Source organism: Hyperolius riggenbachi, chromosome 1 (assembly GCF_040937935.1).
Source record: "Hyperolius riggenbachi isolate aHypRig1 chromosome 1, aHypRig1.pri, whole genome shotgun sequence".
NCBI classification, from domain to species: Eukaryota; Metazoa; Chordata; class Amphibia; order Anura; family Hyperoliidae; genus Hyperolius; species Hyperolius riggenbachi.
Genome location: NC_090646.1, coordinates 491392353 through 491415246, shown reverse-complemented (window position 1 = coordinate 491415246; position 22894 = coordinate 491392353). Strand labels below are relative to the sequence as shown.

The following is a 22894-nucleotide window of genomic DNA, read 5'->3' as shown; positions in this document are numbered from 1 at the left end:
GGGGGGGGTTAAGCCATTGGTCCTCAAGTGGTTAATTAAAAATAAAAACTGAGAAATAACATGTACATAAGTTTTGTTAGCCTTTGCTCAATATTTTGTCGATGCACCTTAGGCAGTAATTACAGTCTCAAGTCTTATTGATTATGATACCACAAGCTTGGCACACCTATCCTTGGCCAGTTTGGCCCATTTCTCTTTGCAGCACCTCTCAAGCTCCATCAGGTTGGATCGGAAGGGTTGGTGCTCAGCGATTTTTAAGATCTTTCTAGAGATGTTCAATCGGATTCAAGTCTAGGCACTGGCTGGGCCAGTCAAGGACCTTATACCAGTACAAGGATATGTAAAGCAAAAATATTGAAGAGACTTGAAAAATGTATATGCAAAAATACAAAGTCTTTATTGAAGACAACACTTATGCAATAATCATAAAAGGTATCCTTCAAGGAACATATTCCATAGCAAACAATGTTGCTTGTTTACGGATAGACCCTTCATCAGGCCTCTACTTATAAAGACAAATCTGTATAGTTAACACCCGTTCATAACAGACATCTGGACAAGATGAAGTCAGGTAAAACCACTCATCCAATTTTCAAACTCAGGAACCGCACATGACAGGAGCTGAAGGAGAATGCTCCGCACATGGCAGGAGCTGAAGGAGAATGGCCATTCTCCTTCAGCTCCTGCCATGTGCGGTTCCTGTGTTTGGAAATTGGATGAGTGGTTTTACCTGGCTTCATCTTGTCCAGATGTCTGTTATGAACGTGTGTTAACTATACAGATTTGTCTTTATAAGTGGAGGCCTGATGAAGGGTCTATCCCAGGCATGGGCAAACTTGGCCCTCCAGCTGTTGAGGAACTACAAGTCCCACAATGCATTGCAGGAGTATGACAGCCACAGTCATGATTCATAAAGGCAAATGCATTGTGGAATTTGTAGTTCCTTAAAGGGGAACTGAAGAGAGGTATATGGAGGCTGTCATGTTTATTTCCTTTTAATCAATACCAGTTGCCTGGCAGCCCTGCTGGTCTATTTCTCTGCAGTAGTATCTGATTAAAACCAGAAACAAGCATGCAGCTAGTCTTGTCAGATCAGACTTATAAGTCTGAAACACCTGATCTGCTGCATGCTTGTTCAGGGGCTATGGCTAATAGTATTAGAGGCAGAGGATCAGCAGGGCTGCCAGGCAACTGGTATTGTCTAAAAGGAAATAAACATGACAGCCTCCATATACCTCTCTCTTCAGTTCCCCTTTAAAGAGTAACTGTTAGGCTGCAAAAGCTAATTTAAACCTCTATTCTCCTGTGTTAAACAGTTTAGATCAGGCATGGGTAAACTCGGCCCTCCAGCTGTTAAGGAACTACAAGTCCCACAATGCATTTGCCTTTGAGTCATGACTGTGGCTGTCAGACTCCTGCAATGCATTGTGGGATTAGTAGTTCCTTAACAGCTGGAGGGCCAAGTTTGCCCATGCCTGGTTTAGAAGGAAGCCAAAAAGGCAATACTGAAGTTAAAAATCTCTCTTACTTTGTTGTTTGCTGAATAGCAATCCTCTTTATTCCCAAGCTCCTAAGGAGGCTGCAGGCCGCATAACAGATACTGCAGAGCATGCTGGGGCTGCTTCTTCTCCCTACTGCACTCCCTTGGTCCTCCCCTTCATTTCCCTATCCTGCCCTAAGGCTGCTTTTACAGTGGGAAGTTACATGCTCATGTTACAGCAGCTTGTAACTGCAGCCCAACTCACAGCACTGAAAAATCAATGTGCTGTTCACAGTGCACATGTTGCGTTAGAGTATACTGCATGAGTCCGCTATTGTTCCTAGCCACAAGGCTAATTAATATTCACTGCACAGTAGTGTTGTCCGGATCATGAACGATTAGGATCTTTTTTGTGAGTCGAATCATCCGAGATTTGGTTCACAGTGGATGTCTGGAAGAAACAGGATCTGCAGCTTCTCTCACTCTGCTACAAATGATTCAAAGATTCAGTTCAAAGAACTGGATCTTTTCAATGATCAGATTTGATTCATTGAAAAGATCTGGACTTCCCAGTATAGAAAACGGCTCACCTCTGTTCATCTGACAGCCTCCCCAGGACGATTGCCCCCAGCCCCCCCCCCTTCTGACAGCATGTTTGCCCGCACCTTACCCCCCCCCCCCCCCCCCCCCCGCTGAGTGACAGACAATATGCCCGTTAGACCAGAGACTGGTGGGAGTGTCTGAGGGCTGGAACTTGGGAGGGCCAAAGAATCAGGAAGCAGGGTAAGGGAGGATATTACATCAGAATTGACTTCATACAAGACAGTCAAACATGGAACTTGCCATGAGCTGTCGGGAGCATCAATCTCTGCAAATACTATATAAAAATTCTGTGAAATCCAAACGTGGACAGTGAAATGCATATGTAATGTAAGTACAGCCAATATTTAGCTACTGATATATGTGGTTTTTTTCTCTGAGACCCTATACCTAACAGCTCCTCTAACAGATGGAGGGCCAAGTTTGCCCATGCCTGGTCTATACCGAAACAAGTCGACGTTGTCGCCTCAATATTTACAACTGCACTAATCTTGATGTTAAACACTGCAGCATGTTCGCCATTCTTTGCTATGGAATATGTTCCTTGAAGGATACCTTTTATGAATATGATTGCCCAAGTGTTGTCTTCAATAAAGACTTTTTGTATTTTTGCATATACATTCTTCAATATTTTTGATCTACATATCCTTGTACTGGTATAAAGTCTGTGAGTGTTATGGCATAACTTAGTGGATATTGCTCTTTATTTCCCTTTAAACAGAATATGGCCACTCAAGGACATTCACAGAGTTTTCCCGGAGCCACTCCTTTGATATCTTGGCTGTGTGATTAGGCACGCTGTCCTGCTGAAAGATGAACCATTGCCCCATCTGAGTTCAAGAGCGTTCTGTAGCAGGTTTTCATCCAGGATGTCTCTGTAAATTGCTGCAGTCATCTTTTCCTTTATCCCGACTAGTGTCCCAATTCCTGTTGCTGGAAAACATCCCCACAGCATGATGCTACCACCACCATGCTTCACTGTAGGGATGGTATTGTCCTGGTGTCCAAACTTGATGCTTGGCATTCACAACAAAGTGTAATATTTGTATAATCAGACCAGAGAATTGTGTTTCTCAGGCTGCCATGTGCCTTTTACTAAGGAATGTCTTCCATCTGGCCACTCTACCGTACATGCCTGATTGGTGGATTGCTGCAGAGATGATTATCCTTGAAAGTTCTCCTTTCTCCAGAGGACCTCTGGAGCTCTGACAGAGTGACCATCTGGTTCTTGGTCACTTCCCTGACTTAGGCCTTTCTCCCCCAATCGCATGGTTTAGATGGCCAGCCAGCTCTAGGAAGAGTCCTGGCGATTTTGAACTTCTTCCACTTAGGCCCCATTCACACTTGAGCGGGAATCGCGCGATTCTCGCTCAGCGCAAAATACTAGCAGTTTTTAAAAACCACTAGCCCATGTAAGCCTATGGCAGTGTTCTCACTGCTGCGTTTGCGGTTAGCGTTAACCACAAACGCATAACATGCAGCGTTTTGCTGCCGATTAGCATACATAGCACCGCTAATCGCGATCGCTCCCAAAACGCTGCAGTGTCCTGTGATTTTTTCCATGTTAATTGTGGAAAAATCACTCCCGCAAAATGCTGGGGGCAATCGCCAGCGTTTTGCGCTTTTAGTTGTCAATGGGGCCTAATGGATGATGCAGGCCACTGTGCTCATTGGGACCTTCAAAGCTGTAGAAATTTTTCTGTAACCTTCCTCAGATTTGTGCCTCAAGACAATCCCGTCTCTGAGGTCTACAGACAATTCCTTTGACTTCATGCTTGCTTGTTGAACTGTCAGTTGTGGTACCTTAAAAAGTGTGCCAGTGTGAGATGTCGGCATAAAAAGATTTGATACTTTCCAGGGGCTTCCTCCAGCCCTATGAGCACCGATGCATCCCTCACTGTCCTCCTGGGTGCCTCTATTCAGCCGCAATCACTCCCGGTAAACTGGCTCAGTCACACCAGTCGGCTCTTCTGCCCATGTGCAGAAGAGACGACTGGCGTGACTGAGCCACAAAAAAAAATTCACAAAAAAAAAAAGCACTTAATATTTTGAAGCTTAATCTAACATGTGCACCTCATGATTCCTTGGGCAGAAGTTCCTGCAGACTGACTGGTAGGTACAGATCTAAGAAAAAAATCTTTGACTATCTTAAGTCCCCCAAGATGTACAGTGAACTGCAATGATTGGGCATAGAGTCAATGACAGACAACTTGTTCCATGCTCAGTAATTATTGCCAACTGATTGCACAAGCCACCTCCTTTTAGCCTGTAAAGCTATATAGAAAGATACCACTTTATTTGAGATATTGGTATATTAACATTTAATAAACTTGATATTTGTTATTGTAGACACTTGTGGATCATTTGATTTGAGATGTTGGTAGAGGAAAGTCTCTGGATCCTCCAGAGGCTTCTCATGTCCTCCTCAAGCTACTGATCCAGCGCTGGAACCTTCTGTAAGTTTGCATCTGCACTCTGCGTATGAGTGTAGCCACACTGTGCAGCCTACACCGTAGCACAGTCTTTAGTCTCTGCAGAAAAAGCTGAAAGCCTGATCAGCTCTGTACTACTGCACAGGCAAGAGTCATCTCTTCGGATTCAGTTTAACTAGCTCTTCTGCAATATGCACAGCTGTGCTCTACAGGATCTAGAGGCTTTCTTCTCAGGCAAAAATCGATTTAATTTTTTACTTGAGATTAACCTCAGGTACATTTTAAAAAAAAAGTTTATTTTGTTGCAAAACACCTGCACACCAAGTTGCTCGCAACGCAAAGTTTTACTGTACAATGAGAGATCATTCCCCCAAGTGGTTAAATTGTAAAATGAGACAAAGTAAGAAAGCCCACTCTCTTTACATAATCTGGGCCAGATTTCTGGAAAGGCCATGGCCTTGGGCACTGAAATAGCAGGAGGGCAAAGGTAGCGGCAGGACTTGGGGAGAAATAAGAGGCCACATGTCAAAATAAATCATCTCTCCTGCATCGAAGCCGCCCTGCTTTACTGCACACACAATTTCTGATTTGGGAAGATACATTCACGGGAATATCAGCTCCACTTTAGAACTTCAGCTGAGCTGAACAGTATAGCTGGTCAGACTGTTAATGACTTGAGCCATTCCTTCTATTCTTCCCCTCTGGACTCATAGATCTTAAACTGGAAGAGATAAAAGGAGCTTTTTTTTCACCTAGAGAAATTTGTGGCAACCCCTTCTAAGCTAAATCATAACCGCTTGCTGGCTCATTTTAAAGGTAGCAGTATTGTAGTATCTATACCAGGTTAGCTATCAGCCTGTAAAAGCATCAAGTCTGAAGAATGCATAGCATTAAAAGCAGCATTTCAATATGCATGGGTGCATCTTTTTCTTTTCTTAATAGCCTTATAAAATTCCAGTGTTATCAGGTCAGCAGCAGTGGATTTGACTACCAAATTGTAACAGAACAGACCAAACCAGAAAAAAAAGCTGTTCGCGGAAAATAACGTATGTCAGCCCCGTATGGAAGGTAAGGGGTTACCACTTTTCTTATCAGCGAATTGTTGCCTTTTAATAGCCGAGCAACAAGTCTCCGATTACAGGAGAGCAGAGAAGGAGATGAACACTGCTCTGCTACTTCACTACTTATACCTGGTACACACCATGCAATTTCCCAACAGGTAGAGGAGTCAAACTGATTATTTCTGACAGGTCCGATGTTATTTCCGATCGACTTTGTATAGAAGTGATCAGAAAATCTATTCGACCCATCCATCTGATGGGAAATTGCATGGTGTGTACCAGGCATTAGGAACTCGCTGCTCTGACAATCATTTTTCAGCTGAGAGAAAGCATACACACACATATACATGAGTCACCAAACAGGATCTTCCTCCTGCTTTAGTTTAGAGGAAAGACGCCTTAGAGGGGATCTAATTAACATGTATAAATACATCAGAGGGCAATATAAAAGCTTGGCGGATGAGCTTTTTGTCCCAAGGCCTTCACAGAGTACCAGAGGACATGATTTGCGCATGGAGGAAAACCGTTTTAGCCATTTATTTAGGAAAGGGTTCTTTACAGTAAGAGTGATTAAGATGTGGAATGCATTGCCACAGGAAGTAGTTATGGCAAATTCTATATCTGCATTCAAAGGGAGCTTAGATGCTTTCCTTTCATTGAAAGACATCCATGGCTATAATTACTAGGTAATGCCCAGCGATGTTGATCCAGGGATTTTATCCGATTGCCATCTGGAGTCGGGAAGGAATTTTTTTCCCTTTTGGGACTAATTGGACCATGCCTTGTAAGGATTTTTCGCCTTTCTCTGGATCAACAGGGATATGTGAGGGAGCAGGCTGGTGTTGTACTTTGTTTTCTGGTTGAACTCGATGGACATATGTCTTTTTTCAACCCAAATAACTATGTAAGGGTGAGTAACCTCTCATTTACACTCATCTGGACTATGCATAAGGAAGCAGGGAGGTGCTCGGGGAGGGGAGTGAGCCGCCTTTCCATCATCAGGCGCCTGTAGGCACGTGCCTACAGTGCCTTATGGTAAATCTGGCCCTGTTGTGTACCTAGCATTACACTGTGACTATCAAGATAATGCAATCTATGTAACAGACACTCCAACAGAGCATGCCAATATCTGCCCAGCTGCTTCCAGTCATATAAACAGATTTTTAAGATAGACTTGTTTAGCTGTAGAGGTCTTGATTAACTGAAAAAGATAACATTTGAATACTTGGATTACTAAATTATACGATATTTTGATCTCCACAGTGAAATGTGCTACTACGCCTGCGCAGTAAAGCCTGGAGGATGTCGGATGACGTCAACGTGCACCAATGACACGCATTGTGGAGCACAGAAGAAGCCCGACCTGGCAGCCGGCCTGGCCAGGTCGGGCTCGCCACCGGGAGCCTGCAGAGCGGCACCGAGGGCACTGCCTGGCTGCCACTGGCTGGAGGAAGCCCCAGGTAAGTGGATTTGGATTTTTTTTTTTAAGCGCTGCCTGAACCTTCCCTTTAAGGCCAAAATAAATCACCAAAAGGTAAGAAAGAAAACCCTGTTAATCATAAATATTTATCTGTATGTGTGTATTTAATAGGAATCATCTATCACCCCTCCTATAGTTACATAAAAAATCCTCAGTTAGCCAAGCAAGCTTTAAACCGATATTGTAATACGAAAATCAGCAAAAACGCATTATTAAATAGACCAAAAATCCACTTATTGAACTTTTATAATCACTGATAAATAACATTTTCAGAGCGCAGTAACATTACAAAAGTCTTTCCCATCCACATATAAATGCACAAATGTATATTGTTGCTAATAAATTAGCATGCCATATTAATCTCCAAAATGAGATGTAACATAATTCTGTGGTCCTTTCACTGTTAACTGGGTGTCAGACTGATCTCTGAGACACCTAGCAAAAATCAGACCAAGCAGCAGTCTAATTCCCTCAGAAGAAATCGGAGGCTTTCCTTCGTTTGGGTAAATGCAGCAGGTTATCAGTAATTGAGGTGGAATCGGGGGCAGTAGGAGTCTGTGAAGCAGCTCCAAGAGTGGGGGTAACGGTGGGAGTCAGACGAGATCCTCCTGGCGTCTTACAGACATGTGATCCTGTGTGTGAAGGGGATGGGGTGTAGCTGGCTCTCAAAGCTTTATCTGTGTATTTACTTGAAGTCCTGTTCACCAAACGCTGAAGAGCAGGGGACATGGATGGACTGAGTCCTTTGGGTGTCAAGCTAAGAAAGAAACAGAGGTTATTGTATTAAATGGTGGTTAATATTACTCCAAAATGTAAGACATGAAAAAAAACATACAGTAATCGCCAGTCAAGCAGCCCAGCATTACTTTCCATATAACCGGGCTGAAACCCAATAACCTATTATAACTAAAAACTATTTTCATTATATCCTTAAAGGGAACCAGAGATGAACGTTTCACACAAAATAAACATATCAGTCGATAGCTTGTAAAGAATAAATGCTCTACCTGATAATTTCGCCGCTCTGGTGTGCTTTTTTTTAGTGTTTTTTTTATCCAATATTGCTCCAGGAAAAATCAAATATGGCCGCCAGCTCAAATCCCTTCTGTTTCCGGGTTATATGAGTTGTTCTGGATGTGCTGTCTAGGCTATATGAGACTAGGCTGCTATCTAGGCTATATGAGAAAGGCTACAGCCTTTCATCTGTGTGCTTTCATTTTGGTATGATGTGCAGCTCCCTGTAGGAAGTCTCTCTCATAGGAATGAAACTGCAGTCATCATCAGTATCTATGCTGAGAGCACACAGATCATATTGCAGGCTTGCAGCCACACGTCTGTTTCAGAGATTCTCTCTCAGCAGCAGCAGCCCCTCCCATGTCATCACAGCTCTCAGTATGCAAAGCAGGAAATTTGAGCCAGGAGGTGGCAGTCTTGGGCTTGAAAAGACTCCACAGAAGAGTGACTCAGCTATAATGATTCCAGGTCAAACCTAGACTGAGCCAGTCGGGGATTCTTATCACAGCTGATAATAGAATAATTATGCAGATAAGAATGAAACTAAAAGCAGGGTAGGTGTTTACTGTCATGTTCCCACTGATAAATGTAATAAAACACATGAGGGTGCTTCGTCTCTGGTTCTCTTTAAATGTTAAGCTGGCCATACACTGGCTAGATTTGCAGCCGTTTCGACAGCAGATTCGATCACTAGGATCGAATCTGCTGCCAATCGTTCGCGCTACAAGCCGAATGTCGATCCATTTCGTCCGATCCCGTCGATCGCTCCGTGCGGAAAATTACCGGCGATCGCCCGTGGGTAGGGAGCGCGTCGCTAGCGGCGTTCGATTGCCCGATGACCAACGCAATAGAGCGGCAATACATTACCTGCTCCGCCGGCGCGACTGCCCCCGGTCACCGCTGCTCCGTCTCCGCTCTGGTCTCCGGCATGCTTCAGTTCCTCCTGCCCAGCAGGAAGTTTAAACAGTAGAGGGTGCTCTACTGTTTAAACTTCCTGCCGGGCAGGAAGAAGTAAAGCATGCCGGACCCGGAGACCAGAGCGGAGACGGAGCAGCGGTGACCGGGGGCAGTCACGCCGGCGGAGCAGGTAATGTATGCGGCGGGGGAGGGGAGCGGCGGCAGCAGCAGCACCACCACCACAACAGATTGTGAACGGTTTCAGGCTGAAATCGGTTCACAATCTGTTTGCAGTAAAGGTAGCCATACAATCCCTCTCAGATCAGATTCGATCTATCTGTTGGTCGAATCTGATGGCAAATCGACCAGTGTATGGCTACCTTTAACATTCCATGTGTCCCCTTCTCCCACCACCTAAGCCCAGTCTTGATTCTCTCTTTTTTGGAGCAAAGCCACACAGATGCATCTGAAGACTCACCTCAGAGTACTATCTCATTTCAAAGCAACTCTCCTGACCACTAGAGGCTGCTAACTACACAGAAATTGATTATTTACTGTCGGTAGAGCTGTACAAATAGTCTTGCAAAAATGGAGTTCTCAGAATGCACCTTGTTACAGTTTAGTGGCTTGTGATGACACTAAATTATGGCCATGAGCAACCCCCCAAAAAATTGTATTTTTTTTAAATCTGTGATATGCTCTGTTAATGTTACTCAGTAGGGTAATAAGAAAGTTGGAAAAACTCCATACACTTAAAGGAAAACTGAAATGAGAAGAATATGGAGGCTGCCATATTTATTTCCTTCTAAGCAATACCATTTCCTGGCAGCCCTGCTGATCTACTTGACTGCAGTAGTGTCTGAATAACACCAGAAACAAGCATGCAGCTCAACTAGTCAGATCTGACAATAATGCCAAAAATAACTGACCTGCATAATATGCTTGTTCAGGGTATATGGCTAAAATTATTAGAGGCAGAGCATGGGCAGGATAGCCAGGCAACTGGTATTGGTTAAAAGAAAATAGTGCAACCACCATATCCCTCTCCCAACAGTTTAAAGTACCTTTAAAGTGTACCTAAGATGGTTCACGAGATCTACCCGCCTACCTGCAAACCCTCCATTACCCCCCCCCCCCCCCAACCAGACAGCATACATAAGGATTCTTCTCACCCCCCCCCCCCCCCCCCCAAAGCCTAGTGATTAGCAGGAGCCTTCTCCCCTACATGTCCTGAACCCCCCCCACCCCACCCCCCCATCCCATCCCAGCAGTTCAATCCTCCCCCCTTCAAACGTAGCAAATAGCTTCAGAATCCTCCTGAAGCTATTTGCCCACAGTGTTCTCACTTGCCTAGCAGCCTGGAGGAGAGAAGATGCTGCGCACACAGGCAGCCTGGAGGGGAGGAGACGCTGTGTGAGTCAAACAGCCTGGGGGGGAGGAGACCTGTCTCCTCATTTGCTCCTCTCCCCTTCAGCCACGCATCCCCTTCAGCCGCGCCTCTTCCCACTGATGCTGCTTAGGCAGCAAAATCTGACAGCCGCGGCTGCGCAGCTTCAGATTATGACAGGACGTGGCCAGGATCTACTCAGCTGTTGGTCGCAATCTACCAGTAGATCGCGATCGACCTATTGGGCACCCAGGCTCTAAAGCAAAAAAAATGTGGCATGGAGTGAAATCTGAACTTCCTGCCAACTGCAGGAAGTCATAACTGGCTGCAAAATGGAATGTAGAAGTAATGTATAAAGTTTACCCGGAGAAAAATTCCTCTATTAAAAATGGGACACAGAGGCCTGTACTGTGCACAAACACATACCTCTGTATGTATACCTCTGTCGCACATGGCACCCCAACCAAATATGCCAGCAAGCAGCATGTTGGCGCTGAGAATCTTGAAGGGCTGTCCTTAGCTGGAAGACCTTTTCTGAACATGCCCATTCCAGCCTCTGGAACACCTCCTTCCCCACCTGTTCAATGTTTGCTCCTGTGGCTGCAGAGGTTTAAAGGACCTTCCAAGCATACATAAATCTCAGATCCTCTCATTTGCAGCGTTCGGGAGCGTGCTGTGACCCTGGAAGTACTTCCGGTGTCTTGGTCATTATTTTTTTTTAACAAGATTAGAATCTTTAAAAAAAAAAAAAAAGGATGCAGGAGTGGCAGTAAGTGACCCCACGGATCAGGTAGTAGGTTGTTTTTTTTTATATATAGATTGCAAACTTCTTGGGTTTACTTTAATAATATTAAATTAGAAGCTGCTATAAGAGTCAATTTTTCCAGCAGGTCACAAGAATCTATGCACTGCCATCTTTCCCGCCGATTACTGTATCTTACAATAAAGTTTAGACAATTTCCACATTAAAAGGAGCTATAAAGTTTTGCTGTTCAAGTAGCAATTGCCTAGTCTTGTGCTGCTCAACTAGCAAGGCAACAATATGATCGATTTTCCATCATTCACTTTACACTTTCGCACAAGTCTAAAGCTAGGCATGGTGATCATGTTAAGGACCACTATCGCAAAGAGCAAAAAACCCAATTCGATTTAAAATACATACATCTAAGATGTGCATTTGTCCCAAAGTAACATGCACTATATACAGTATGTATGTGTCTACATGGATTTTACAGTTTTCCGTGATAGTTGTGTTATAGATCCTGAGCGGAGCTTTAAAAGTATTGTAGCTACTGATGCTCTGAGCTTACCTGGCCAGGTTCTCTGTGACTTTTCTTAGTGCCTCCTGTTTGTTGGCTCTGTTTTTTGCTGCGGCTTCATTTGCCATTTTCAAACCCAAGCGCTCCCTGCGGCCGGGCTCCAGAATCTATCAAGTACAGCGTTAGAGAAGAAATGTTAGTCACTAAGTTGAATATATCCTCAGTAAAATGAAGTCACAGTCAGAAAAGAATTCTCATGCAGACTTATTAATGCAAAAGTACATGAACCTTAATAAGGTTTTAGTTTGCATTACTTTAAAGCAGAAGTGTCAAACTCAATCACGCAAGGGGCCAAAATATAAAACATAGTCTAAGTCGCGGGTCAAATTCTTAAGATATAAAATTTATTGAACTGTCTCAAATTAAGCAGCGTAAGTATAGTGACCGTGGGAAGGCCTAGGAACCCACTCTACCCCCCCCCCCCCTCTTCAAAAGAGTAGTTTAATACTTACCTGTGCCAGTGCTGTTTTGGGACTAGTCTGATCTTCCTGATAGCCACATGCTCTATGCTGCATACCTCTGGCTCTGAACGCATGTCATGTGATCATGAGCTGGAGGTATGGGAAGTATTGGGTGTGCAGCTGTCTGGAAGGAGAGAAAAGACCCGACACAGTGCTCAAGCAGTTAACTATAGCACAGCTGTGCTACTCTGCTATGCGGGGAGATGGTGCCAGGGAGTAAAGGTGTGCGTTTTACTACCCACTGGGGAGGGGGTGTTGTATCCTAGGAGGGGTACCATGGGTTGTTGGTACACGTGGGCTTAAGCTGACAATGTTTTAACCAGAAACATGGTCATCCTCTTGGTGCAGTCAATGTGCTGTTCTTTTGCTGCTTACAATGATGCACATTTAAAGCTCTTGAGAGCCACACAAAATGACAAGGAGGGCCGCATTCGGCCTGTGAGCCTAAAGTTTGACACCTGTGCTTTACAGCATTCAGAATAATAAAAAAAAAGTCAAAGTTTGTGAAGAGTTAAAACATACTGCTTTCATGAAATAAGCTCAAACACTATACAGTAAACTCCAAGGGACCAGGAAAACTGGTTTACTATAACAGAAGTTTACTATATCAGAAACTGTCTTAGAAATGGCCCAGCATGCCCTCATATATTCTCTGCTGCAAAGGAGCAACTCTGTCCACCCTTTGGAGGTACAGTACAAGCACGAGCACATTTAGTGGACTACAAGGTTAAAGGGACTCCGAGCTCTAAATAAAAACGAAATTGGTACTCACCTGGGGCTTTCTGCAGCCCACCGTAGGTCAGGAGGTCCCACGGCGTCCATCTGGCTCTTCTCCCAGAGCCTGGCCAGAAATGGCTCCCAGGTGACTCCCGGTGACACTGGGCCCGAGTGTCGGGCTCCTTCTTCCTGAAACGTCACGTCTGTCGTCATCACGGCGGCCGGCGTGACAGTACTGCGCATGCGCAATTAAACCGTGCATGCGCACTACTGTCACCCCAGGTCAGTACCAATTTCGTTTTTATTTAGAGCTTGGAGTCCCTTTAAGTATACCTTAGAGATGTACAGCCAGGCTGGACAGATCACTAGCTCCTTAAAAAGTGTAGCCACCAATGAATAGCGGCAGCTACTTGCTTCCTGTGAGTGGCTCTGATGCCTCCGTGAGTGGGACTTGCAGCACGTGTCGTTCAAAACTTTCTGCTCACACTTGAGCCTCTCTTCTAAATGCAGCCAATCATAATAAGCCACTTGCATCTCTAAATGAGAGTGGCTCCAATTACTCCATGGGCGGGACTTGGCAATATACTCTCCACTCCTAATGCTGCATACACACTTGAGATACAAGTCTTTGGAAAAGGCAAGATCACAGACCAATTTTACCCCATTCCATGTAGTATGAGAGCCATACTCTACACAGTCTATTCTATGGAGCTGCACTCCCCATCAGATAAAATCTTTGCAAGATGCTGCACACAAAGATGCCCGTACACATTCAAAAGATCCTTATCTGCAAAAGATCTCTTCCTGCAATAGATCCATTCCTGCAAAATGCATTAATAGTGTATGAGATCTGCAGATCATCATTCACACCTTGTTTAACAGACTTCATCTGCATATCTGGCAATCATCTGCAGATCTGAAAATCCATCCTGGTGGATCTGATCTGCAGATGATTGCCTGTTAAAAGGTGTGTATGATGATCTGCAGATCTCATAGACTATGAATGCATTTTGCAGGAATGGATCTATTGCAGGAAGAGATCTTTTGCAGATACTGATCTTTTGCATGTGTACAGCATCTTTGTGTGCAGCATCTTGCAAAGATTTTATCTGATGGGGAGTTCAGCTCAATAGAATAGACTGTGTAGGTATGGCTCTCATACTACATGGAATGGAGTAAAATTGGTCTGTGATCTTGCCTTTTCCAGAGACTTATCTCAAGTGTGTATGCAGCATTAGTTTTGCAGCGAGTAGGCCTGCTCTGATCTGCACTACAAGTGAAAGTAGCCTGTACTGCCCTCCACATGCTACCAGGAGAGTCATCTCTAACAAGGAAAGATATACCCGGGAGCGGAGCAGTGCTTTTCAGCGCTGCTAGATTTGGGCGCAGCCGGTGCCTCCATAGACTACAATAGGAATCACTCCTATTGCAGCGCTCAGTGAGTAACGTCGGCGCCGTCAGAAGACGGAGCCGAGGTTGCTTAAAAAACACAATAATTCGGCCTCCAACAATCACTGGAAGCCGAGTTATTTCATTCCCCCACTATCCATGGCGGCCTGGAGGGGGAATAGTAAATAATACGGCCCGGACTTGTGCAGAAGCAGAATCAGATATATACCGGCTGTATCCTGCACCCAAGTCTAACGGCGCCGATTTCAAATGTACTCTCCGGGAGTGCGTTCAATCCTGTGGGAGGACTGACAATACTTTTATCAGTGATTGCAAAGTGGAAGTGGTAACACTGCATCCTCTTTTGTTTACTTTGACATTATTCCTCATTTTCCCCAGGCTGCTTATTTCTGCAGCACAGTACATCCAGCGCTGGTGCCATTCTTCTTGTCTTACGTCATCAGCTCACTGGCAACCAGCCTGAAGAGAGCAGCCAACCATGGGTTTCACACGGATGTATCCACCACCCACTGTTTACTATATCCACATTCAACATCACGTAGGGGCCAAAAAGACATGTTTACTATAACAGATGTTTTATTATATCAGAGTTTACTATACCAGGCATTGCTCCCATAGACTTATAATGGAGATTAGCCGGGACCTGGAGAGATAGTTTACTATACCTAAATGTTTACTAGATCTGAGTTTATTATAACGAGAGTACACTGTGCTTTGTGTTTTTTAATACTGAACCTGTTAACACTTTATAAGGCAGTGTTTCAGCCGCTTAACATTCACGGCATCATTCAATGCACATACAGAACACTGTACAATAAAAAGGAAATACCTTAAACGACGGTCCAGGTGCCTTCTCCATATATGGAGTCTCTGAACCATCTAGTCGAAAGGGAGTGCTCTCAACCTCACCCCATGTCATTAATGGAGACTCATCAACTCCTGCCATTAAAAAATAAATACAAGTTACTTTAGAGCATCCATGTCTGTGCTTCACAAAATAGTACTCTGTAGTGACCAGATGAACTTCTATTTCCTGCATACATACCAGGAGCAGGTGACGGGGTTCCTACAAACCCAAAGCCATTTACTTTGGGGGATTCTTGAGGTATGAGTTCCTTTCCATCTGGACCAACCTTCCCTTGTTTATACTGCACACAAAGAGAAAATGCATTGTGACACAAAACAATACATGCCATCAGGTATCACTAGATATAGTCAATGATATGCTAATACATTCAGCATGCATGCATATTTAACCTCCCTGGCAGTATGGTATGATTGTTTCCAGATTGCAGGGTCTGAAAGTGATGCACACTTTCACACTAAAACCAGGATGGGGGAAGGGGGGGGGGGGGGTTGGGGTTAATTCATACGGCAGAGAGACCTGCAGGAGCCCAGCATTAAATCACCTACCTGGGATTCAGCACTGCAATTCTCCCTCTGTCCTCCGAGTGGCGCTGTAACCCTGTAGTGAGATTGCCGTCGGTCGTCATGACGACAAACTGATCTCACCAGAGGGATGCAGAGCCTCCGAGGACAGGAAGGAAAATGGCTGCCGGCGTTTGGATCCCAGGGGAGGCGAGTTTAAACACCCGCCGCACGCTATAGACTGCACAGACCTCCCGGCAGCTACCACGAGTCAGGCTCGGGGTGACTGCTCTGAGCTGCAGTTCTCCGCCCCGAGCCCGACTTGGGGTTACTGCCAGAGAGGTTAAGCAACATGAATGAAGCTAGTAATTGGCTGAAGTGCATATGTTTGGCTGAATAGCAAGTGGGATACAATTTGCATGCAAGACAAAATTACCATATGTACTCTAGGGTTGCCGCGGTTTACCGGTTTCACGATATATCACAGTTTCAATGTGCATGGTAACCGTACCGTGCACATTTACGAAATACCGGTTTCCGCCGTCATTGCCCTTCTCTCAGCTATTTCCTGGATGACGTCAGGCGCTGCGTACAGGCGTCCTGTAATGATGATGCGACCGCGGCATGTAATTTAGACGCTGCTCCCCCTAGCGGCTGGAGCGCACACACACCACGCACTCCTCCTCCCGAGTCCTGCGTTCCCGCCCAGAGTCTGCGAGTGCTGCGTACTGCCGCTGCGTAGCTTGTACGACCCAGGAGAGTGCCATATTTCCAGGCCAGCAACAACAAGTAAGGCAAGCAGGAAACGAATAGAGCCACCAAAAAATAAAAAAATAAGGGCATTGCCACCACCATCTTAAGGGTATCCATATACCCAGCCCCACCTGAGAGCCTCCCCCACTGTATCTGAGTAGTGTGGATGTGGACTGTGGAGGATAACCTTCTGTACTCTGGGGCCTGGGCCTGCCTGCCAGCCTGAGCCAGCTAGGAAAGCAGACCCTGCCTGGCTGCACCTGCATGTATTTAGAGAGTTTAGCCTGTCTGACACAAGCACTCTGTGACTAAGCAAGCAGTCATTTGATCTCCCCAATGTGTCATCTCTGAATACCACCTGCAGATAAGCTCATTTTGAAAAAGTCTGACACTGATCACAATTTGTAATTTGATTTCTCCCAGTCCTCGTGTCACCTGACCTGACTGCCACCAATAAGCTATTTTTAAAAGAGATATGCACTGCAGTGCAGAATGATACCTATTATATAAGTACCTATTCTGGCTACACCTATCCCTGGCTCTCTATATTGTGGGCACCAATCCTGGCTACACCTATCCCTGTCTACCTATGCTGCGGCCACCTACTGCTGGCTACACCTATCCCTGGCTACCTATGCTGCGGCCACCTACCACTGGCTACACCTATCCCTGGCTACCTATGCTGCGCCACCTACAACTGGCTACACCTATCCCTGGCTAATTATGCTGTGCCACCTACCACGGGCTACACCTATCCCTGGCTACCTATGCTGCGGCCACCTACCACTGGCTACACCTATCCCTGGCTAACTGTGCTGCGGCCACCTACCACTGGCTACCTATGCTGCGCCACCTACCACTGGCTACACCTATCCTTGGCTACCTATACTGCAGCCACCTATTACTGGGCGGGTGGGGGCACATTATTTAATGGAAGGGGGTGGGGCCCGGGTACAAATAATTGTTTAATACCGTATACCGTAATACCGTCATACCATGGTATTTTTTTTACGGTTATCATACTGTGGAATTTCATACCGTTGCAACCCTAAATGTACTCGAGTATAAGCTGACCTGAGTATAAGCCGACCCACCAACTTTTACTTCTAAAAAAACAGGAAAAAATGATTGACTCTAGTATTAGCCGAGGGTAAAAAATGCCACAACTACAACGCCATTCACAGTCATAACCATGCATGGGAAAAGTAGCATAAAGTCAGCAGATAGCAATACGGGTAATATGTTCAGCCAGTTTTGTGATGTGTGCACCTCTGCTACATTGCACAAGCAAATCATAACTGGCACGTCCATTAAAGTAATGCATTGCTGAATAAACTGTGAGCCTGCAGTTTAAAATCATCATGCTGTGCTAGTTCCAGGCCGAGGTTATAATGGTGCCGCTATAATTGTCAGCGCCGCGTGTATCTTTAGCTGCCCCGACTCGAGTTCCTTACCGCGGAGCGAAGGGAAGTGTTGGTTCCGGTTCGGCAAAATGCATTGCGGAGCACAGCATTCACTCTCAACACCACGCTGGTTTAGGAGTCTCATCTCTATGACATCCTAGAGTGGCACCTTTAATTACGTGCGCTACTGCAAGGCGTCAGAGCTCGGACTCCTAAACCAGCGCGAATGCCGTGCTCCGCAATGCATTTTGCCGGCCCGGAACCAACACTTCCCTTCGCTCCGCGGTAAGAGACTCAAAGACGGGGCAGCTAAAGATACACACGGCGCTGACAATTATAGCCGCATCATCATAACGCCGGCCTCGATCCAACACATCGCTCTGCTCTGGCACTGATAGCAAACTCCAGTGGGCAGCTCAAAGATGCACATGGCGCTGACAATTATAGTCGCACCATAATAATGTATTCATATGGCGAGGGACACAGGCGGGGGTAAGGAGGCACTCCGGAGCACTTAGGAGACCGATGTGACTCGAGTATAAGCCGAGACCCAAACGTTTGATGCACTTTTTTGGACCTAAAATCTCGGCTAATACTCTAGTATATACGGTATTAGCATCTCATTGGCCATCTCTAGGTAGTACACAAGCAAATCTATGAAAAAGGGGAGCATTAGCTTACCTGTGCATTCAAGGCAGCTGCCTGCTGGAGCTGTGTCTTACTCAGCGCTTGACTAAAGGGATCTTTCTGGAAACGTGTGTTTCTATGGACAACTTCCCTGGGCTTCTTGAATATCGTATCATTATCAGGTACACCTGCAAAAGGATGTTGCTGTAAGAATCTTATCTTTGGATTTTACAGAAGAAGCTCATAAGTAATTGTAGGACTGTACAGAACCGATACTTACCGGGGACTTCCTCCAACCCCCATAAACACACGGTTCCCACGCTGTCCTCCCACGGTCTGCCGTTCAACCGCGATCAGCCCCAGTAATTGCTTCAGTCGCTTCAGTCTGGGTCTTCTGTGCAAGCATGGGAGGTCCACGCATGCGCAGAAGTCCCAGACTGGACCTGACTGAAGCAATTAATGTGGCTGATCGCGGCTGAACGGCAGACCGCAGGAGGAAAGCGAGGGACTCGCACGTGTTTATGGGGCTACAGAAAGCCCCAGGTAAATATCGGTTCTTTGAATGTTATGATCTCTGGTACACTTTAAGCAACTTCCCTTCCTTAAAGAAAACCTGAACTGAAAATTAAAAAAGTCAAAATAAAAATACACAAGTCATACTTACCTCCCGTGTAGTCTACTCCTCAATCTCCTTCTCCTTTCCCGCGTCCTGTTTGTCCACTGTGAACAAGGAAATTCTCCATCCTCCATTTTGAAAATGGCCATCACCCCATAACAGCTTTCTGGTCAGCACACTGTTAAACAGTAACGTTGCCCACTTGAGCCATAGGGAAACATAGACATTACTTGGCACATCAGTCATCCTCTCAGCTATAACTGACAGCAACTGATATACTTCAGTTCTGACAAAATGTTGTCAGAACTGGAAGGGATCATTTTCAGAAGAAAATGGTGAGCTTCTGAAAGGAACTGATGGCAAGGTAACTATGTAATGTTCATTTGAAGTTACCTCATGTGTTTATTTTAAATATATTTACTTAGTACAGGTTCCCTTTAACGTTAACCTCCCTCCTTAACCCTCAATAACTCCTAGCCGTGGGGAGGGTGTTAGGGTTAAGGTAAGGCGTTGAGGAGGGGGGCTTAAGGGTTAGGGTTAAGTGTTAAGGAGGGGGGCAAGGAGGTTAGGGGTTTAGGAGGGAGGTTAAGGGTTAAGAGTTGAGGGGGGAGGTGAAGGGTTCGGGTTAAGGTTAGGAAATAAGGAGGGGGAGGTTAAAGTTAGAGGTTAAGGATAGGAGTTGAGGGGGGAGGTGAAGGGTTAGGGTTAAGGTGGGGGAGGTTAAGGGTTAGAAGTTAAGGTTAGGGGTTAAAGAGAACCTGAACTGAAAATAAAAAGTGTAGTTTGCTCCTCGAGTGTAGTTTGCTCCTCAAGATCCTTCTTCTCTCCTGTGTCCCATTTGTCCACTGTGACCAATGGATTTCTCCGTCCTCCATTTTAATAATGGCCAGTATCCCCTAACAGCTTCCTGGTCAGCACACTGTTAAACTGTTATATGACCCACTTGAGCCATAGGGAAACATGGACATTACCTTGCACATTCAGTTGTAACTGACAGCTGCTGATATATAATTGACAGCAACTGGTATATTTCAGTTCTGACAAAGTATTGTCAGAACTGGAAGGGATCACTGTAAGAAGAAAATGGTGAGCCTCTGAGAGGAACTGACAGTGAGGTTAGTATGTAATATTAATTTGCAGATACGTCATGTGTTTATTTTAAATAATTTTCCTCACTTCAGGTTCCCTTTAAGGAGGAGGGAGGTTAAGGTTAGGAGGAGGGGAAGGTAAAGGGTTGGGGGTTAAGGAAGGGGGGGGGGAGGTTAAGGATTACTAATTTTACTAAACTATTTTTTTCCTGTTACTTTAGTCATGTACTATAATTTATTATGTAAGTAAATGTTCATTCTACACAGCCACATCACCTCCAAAGAGTTTCCAGGCTGTAACCTGAGACACTGAAGCTGCAGGGATTGAAACATTGTATACAATTTTCCTGAGTGTGTAACTGTCTGTATGGCATAATACGCAAGTATTGATTTATTTTATAGTCTGTACTGAAATTCTAAGGCTCAGATTGCTGTAGTGTCCCCATCTTGCTGCTTTAGAAAAGTTTGGGTCTGACTGATAAATTGGTATTCTCTACTCTATTGAAGTTAACAAAGAAATTATCATTTTCAGAGTTTAATGCAATGTCCAACCTGCACGCAAAAGCTGACAATTTGAACTGCTGTAAGCAAAGTTGCGCCGACCTTGCATTACCCCGTCGCACCCCACCCAGCTTCTTCTTCATGCCATCTGGCTGGAAAAAAGAAATTCTGGGGAGAACACTGACTTCTAAACAAAATCGATTGAAAATCAGATTGACCTGTCAGAAATAATTGATCTGACCTGTCCATCTCACGGGAAGTTGCATAGTGTGTACTAGGCATTAATCTCATATGCGGTATCTGATGTCTTTTGAGCAGGGATAAGGTGGGATGGAAAAGCGGTTGAGAGAGGAAAGAGAACATATCCACACAGACCTTTTTTGAGCAGTAGGTCCCACAGAAAACTATTTTTCTACTTTTTAAATGCTTCTGGGCATGTAAAAAGAGAAATAAATACACCATCTCCCCCCTTGAAGAATAAGAGAATAAGAATAAGAGAGTTAGGAACCAAATTGGATATGTGGAGGAAACATACCTGGAGGATAGTACATAAGTGAATTGTGGGTTTTGTATTCCCAGGTGTCTAGTCCTGCTTTACTACTTTCAATGGCTTGCATTTCAGCTGAAGGAAGAGCCAGATTATCTTCAAGCCGCTGGAAAAAGTGACATAGAAATGAATTAACATAGACCTTGCAAAACAAAAATACTGTACTGAATACACATGCTAATACCACATCAGTGCAAATTATGTAAAGAGCTAATCAGTTTTTATGGCCATTTCCTGTTCATAGCAGGATGGATTTTAGAAAAACATGTACAACGAAAGCAGTGAGACAGATTCTTCCTGACACAAGGCACAGCAGACTTAAAGGACAACAGAAGCAAAAGAGATGTGGAGGCTGCCATATATATTTTCTTTTAATCAATACCAATTGCCTGGCTGTCCTGATGAACCTCTGCCTCTAATACTTTTAGCCATAGACACTGAACAAGCATGGAGCAGATCGGGTGTTTCTGACATTATTGTCAGATCTGACAAGATTAGCTGCATGCTTGTATCTGGTGTTATTCAGGCACTACTGCAGCCAAATAGATTAGGAGGGCTGCCAGGCAACTGATATTTTTAAAAGGTAATAAATGTGACAGCCTCCATATTCTTCTCTCTTCAGTTGTCCTTTAAAGGACACATGTAAGCAGTTACAGAAGAAAAAAAAATAAAAAAAAAAAAAAATAAAAAAAAAGGAGTTTAACTTACTTGGGGCTTCTACTGGTTCCCTGCAGACGCCCTGTGCCAGCGCCAGGACAAAATGCTGCTTTGGTCCCCCTGCCGCAGCTCACTTTTGTTTTCACTGAGTTTCGCCACCGTGCTTGCATGGCCCTTGCCACGCACGACCTCGCTCAAGTTGCCGGTCGTGGTTTTCTCATACTGCACCTGCGCAGGACTCTCCCGGAAACGGGATTGCGAACAAGGACACGCGTTGCCAGGGACACTGTTGCACGTGCAGTGACTGGCAACATTAAAGTAGGCGAAAACGAAAGTGGGCCGCGGCGGGGACTTCTGCAGGGGACCGATAGGTAAGTTAAACTCTAATTTTGTACCTGCTTACAGGTGTCCTTTAAAACCGCTGTGAATTCTCCCTGATCTATGCGTAGTGCTGACAGCACCAGAAACTTGGTAACTCTCATGCAGGCAGATTTAATCTATGGTAAAAAGTAATAAGTCAAACAATTCATGGTAATCATGTTTAGTAACAAGAGAACCCGAGGTTTCTTTATTTTGCAGGTTAGATTCAGTTTATGTACCGTTTAAAAAGGGAACCTAAACTGTGAAGGATATGGATTTTTCCTTTTACAATAATGCCAGTTGCCTGACTCTCCTGCTGATCCTGTGTCTCTAATACTTTTAGCCACAGCCCCTGAACAAGCATGCAGATCAGGTGCTCTGACTGAAGTCACTGGATTAGCTGCATGCTTGTTTCAGGTGTGTGATTCAGCCACTACTGCAGCCAAAGAGTTCAACAAGACTGCCAGGCAACTGGTATTGCTTAAAAGGAAACATCCATATCCCTCTCAGTTTAGGTTCCCTTTAAGTAGTTGCCAATACTGTAGACATTATAGTGATACAAAATGTGCCCATTAAAACCCAATATAACCTCAAAACATAAAGATAAAGTCCAGAGTATTCGCTATCACACGTCCACAGTGATGTTATCTATATTTCTATATTGTGACAGCGCTCCTCTTCTCCTGTGGTGCAACCTGTAAAGTCAATAAGACCTT

At 44.8% G+C, this 22894-nt stretch overlaps 1 protein-coding gene across 1 annotated transcript in view; it reads right to left on the bottom strand.

Annotated features, from left to right (window-relative positions):
- Positions 1–7281: 7281 nt before the first annotated feature.
- The window catches only part of ESS2 (ess-2 splicing factor homolog), a 38955-nt gene continuing 23342 nt past the window's right edge, over positions 7282–22894 (bottom strand). Inside the window, exons 5-10 of the mRNA XM_068271564.1 lie at positions 21150–21267; positions 18464–18597; positions 15304–15406; positions 15088–15197; positions 11662–11777; positions 7282–7810 (exon numbers count right to left, since the gene is read on the bottom strand). Coding sequence (XP_068127665.1) covers positions 7525–7810; positions 11662–11777; positions 15088–15197; positions 15304–15406; positions 18464–18597; positions 21150–21267 — 867 coding nt within the window. The 3' untranslated portion in view covers positions 7282–7524. The remainder of the gene's footprint in view (positions 7811–11661; positions 11778–15087; positions 15198–15303; positions 15407–18463; positions 18598–21149; positions 21268–22894) is intronic.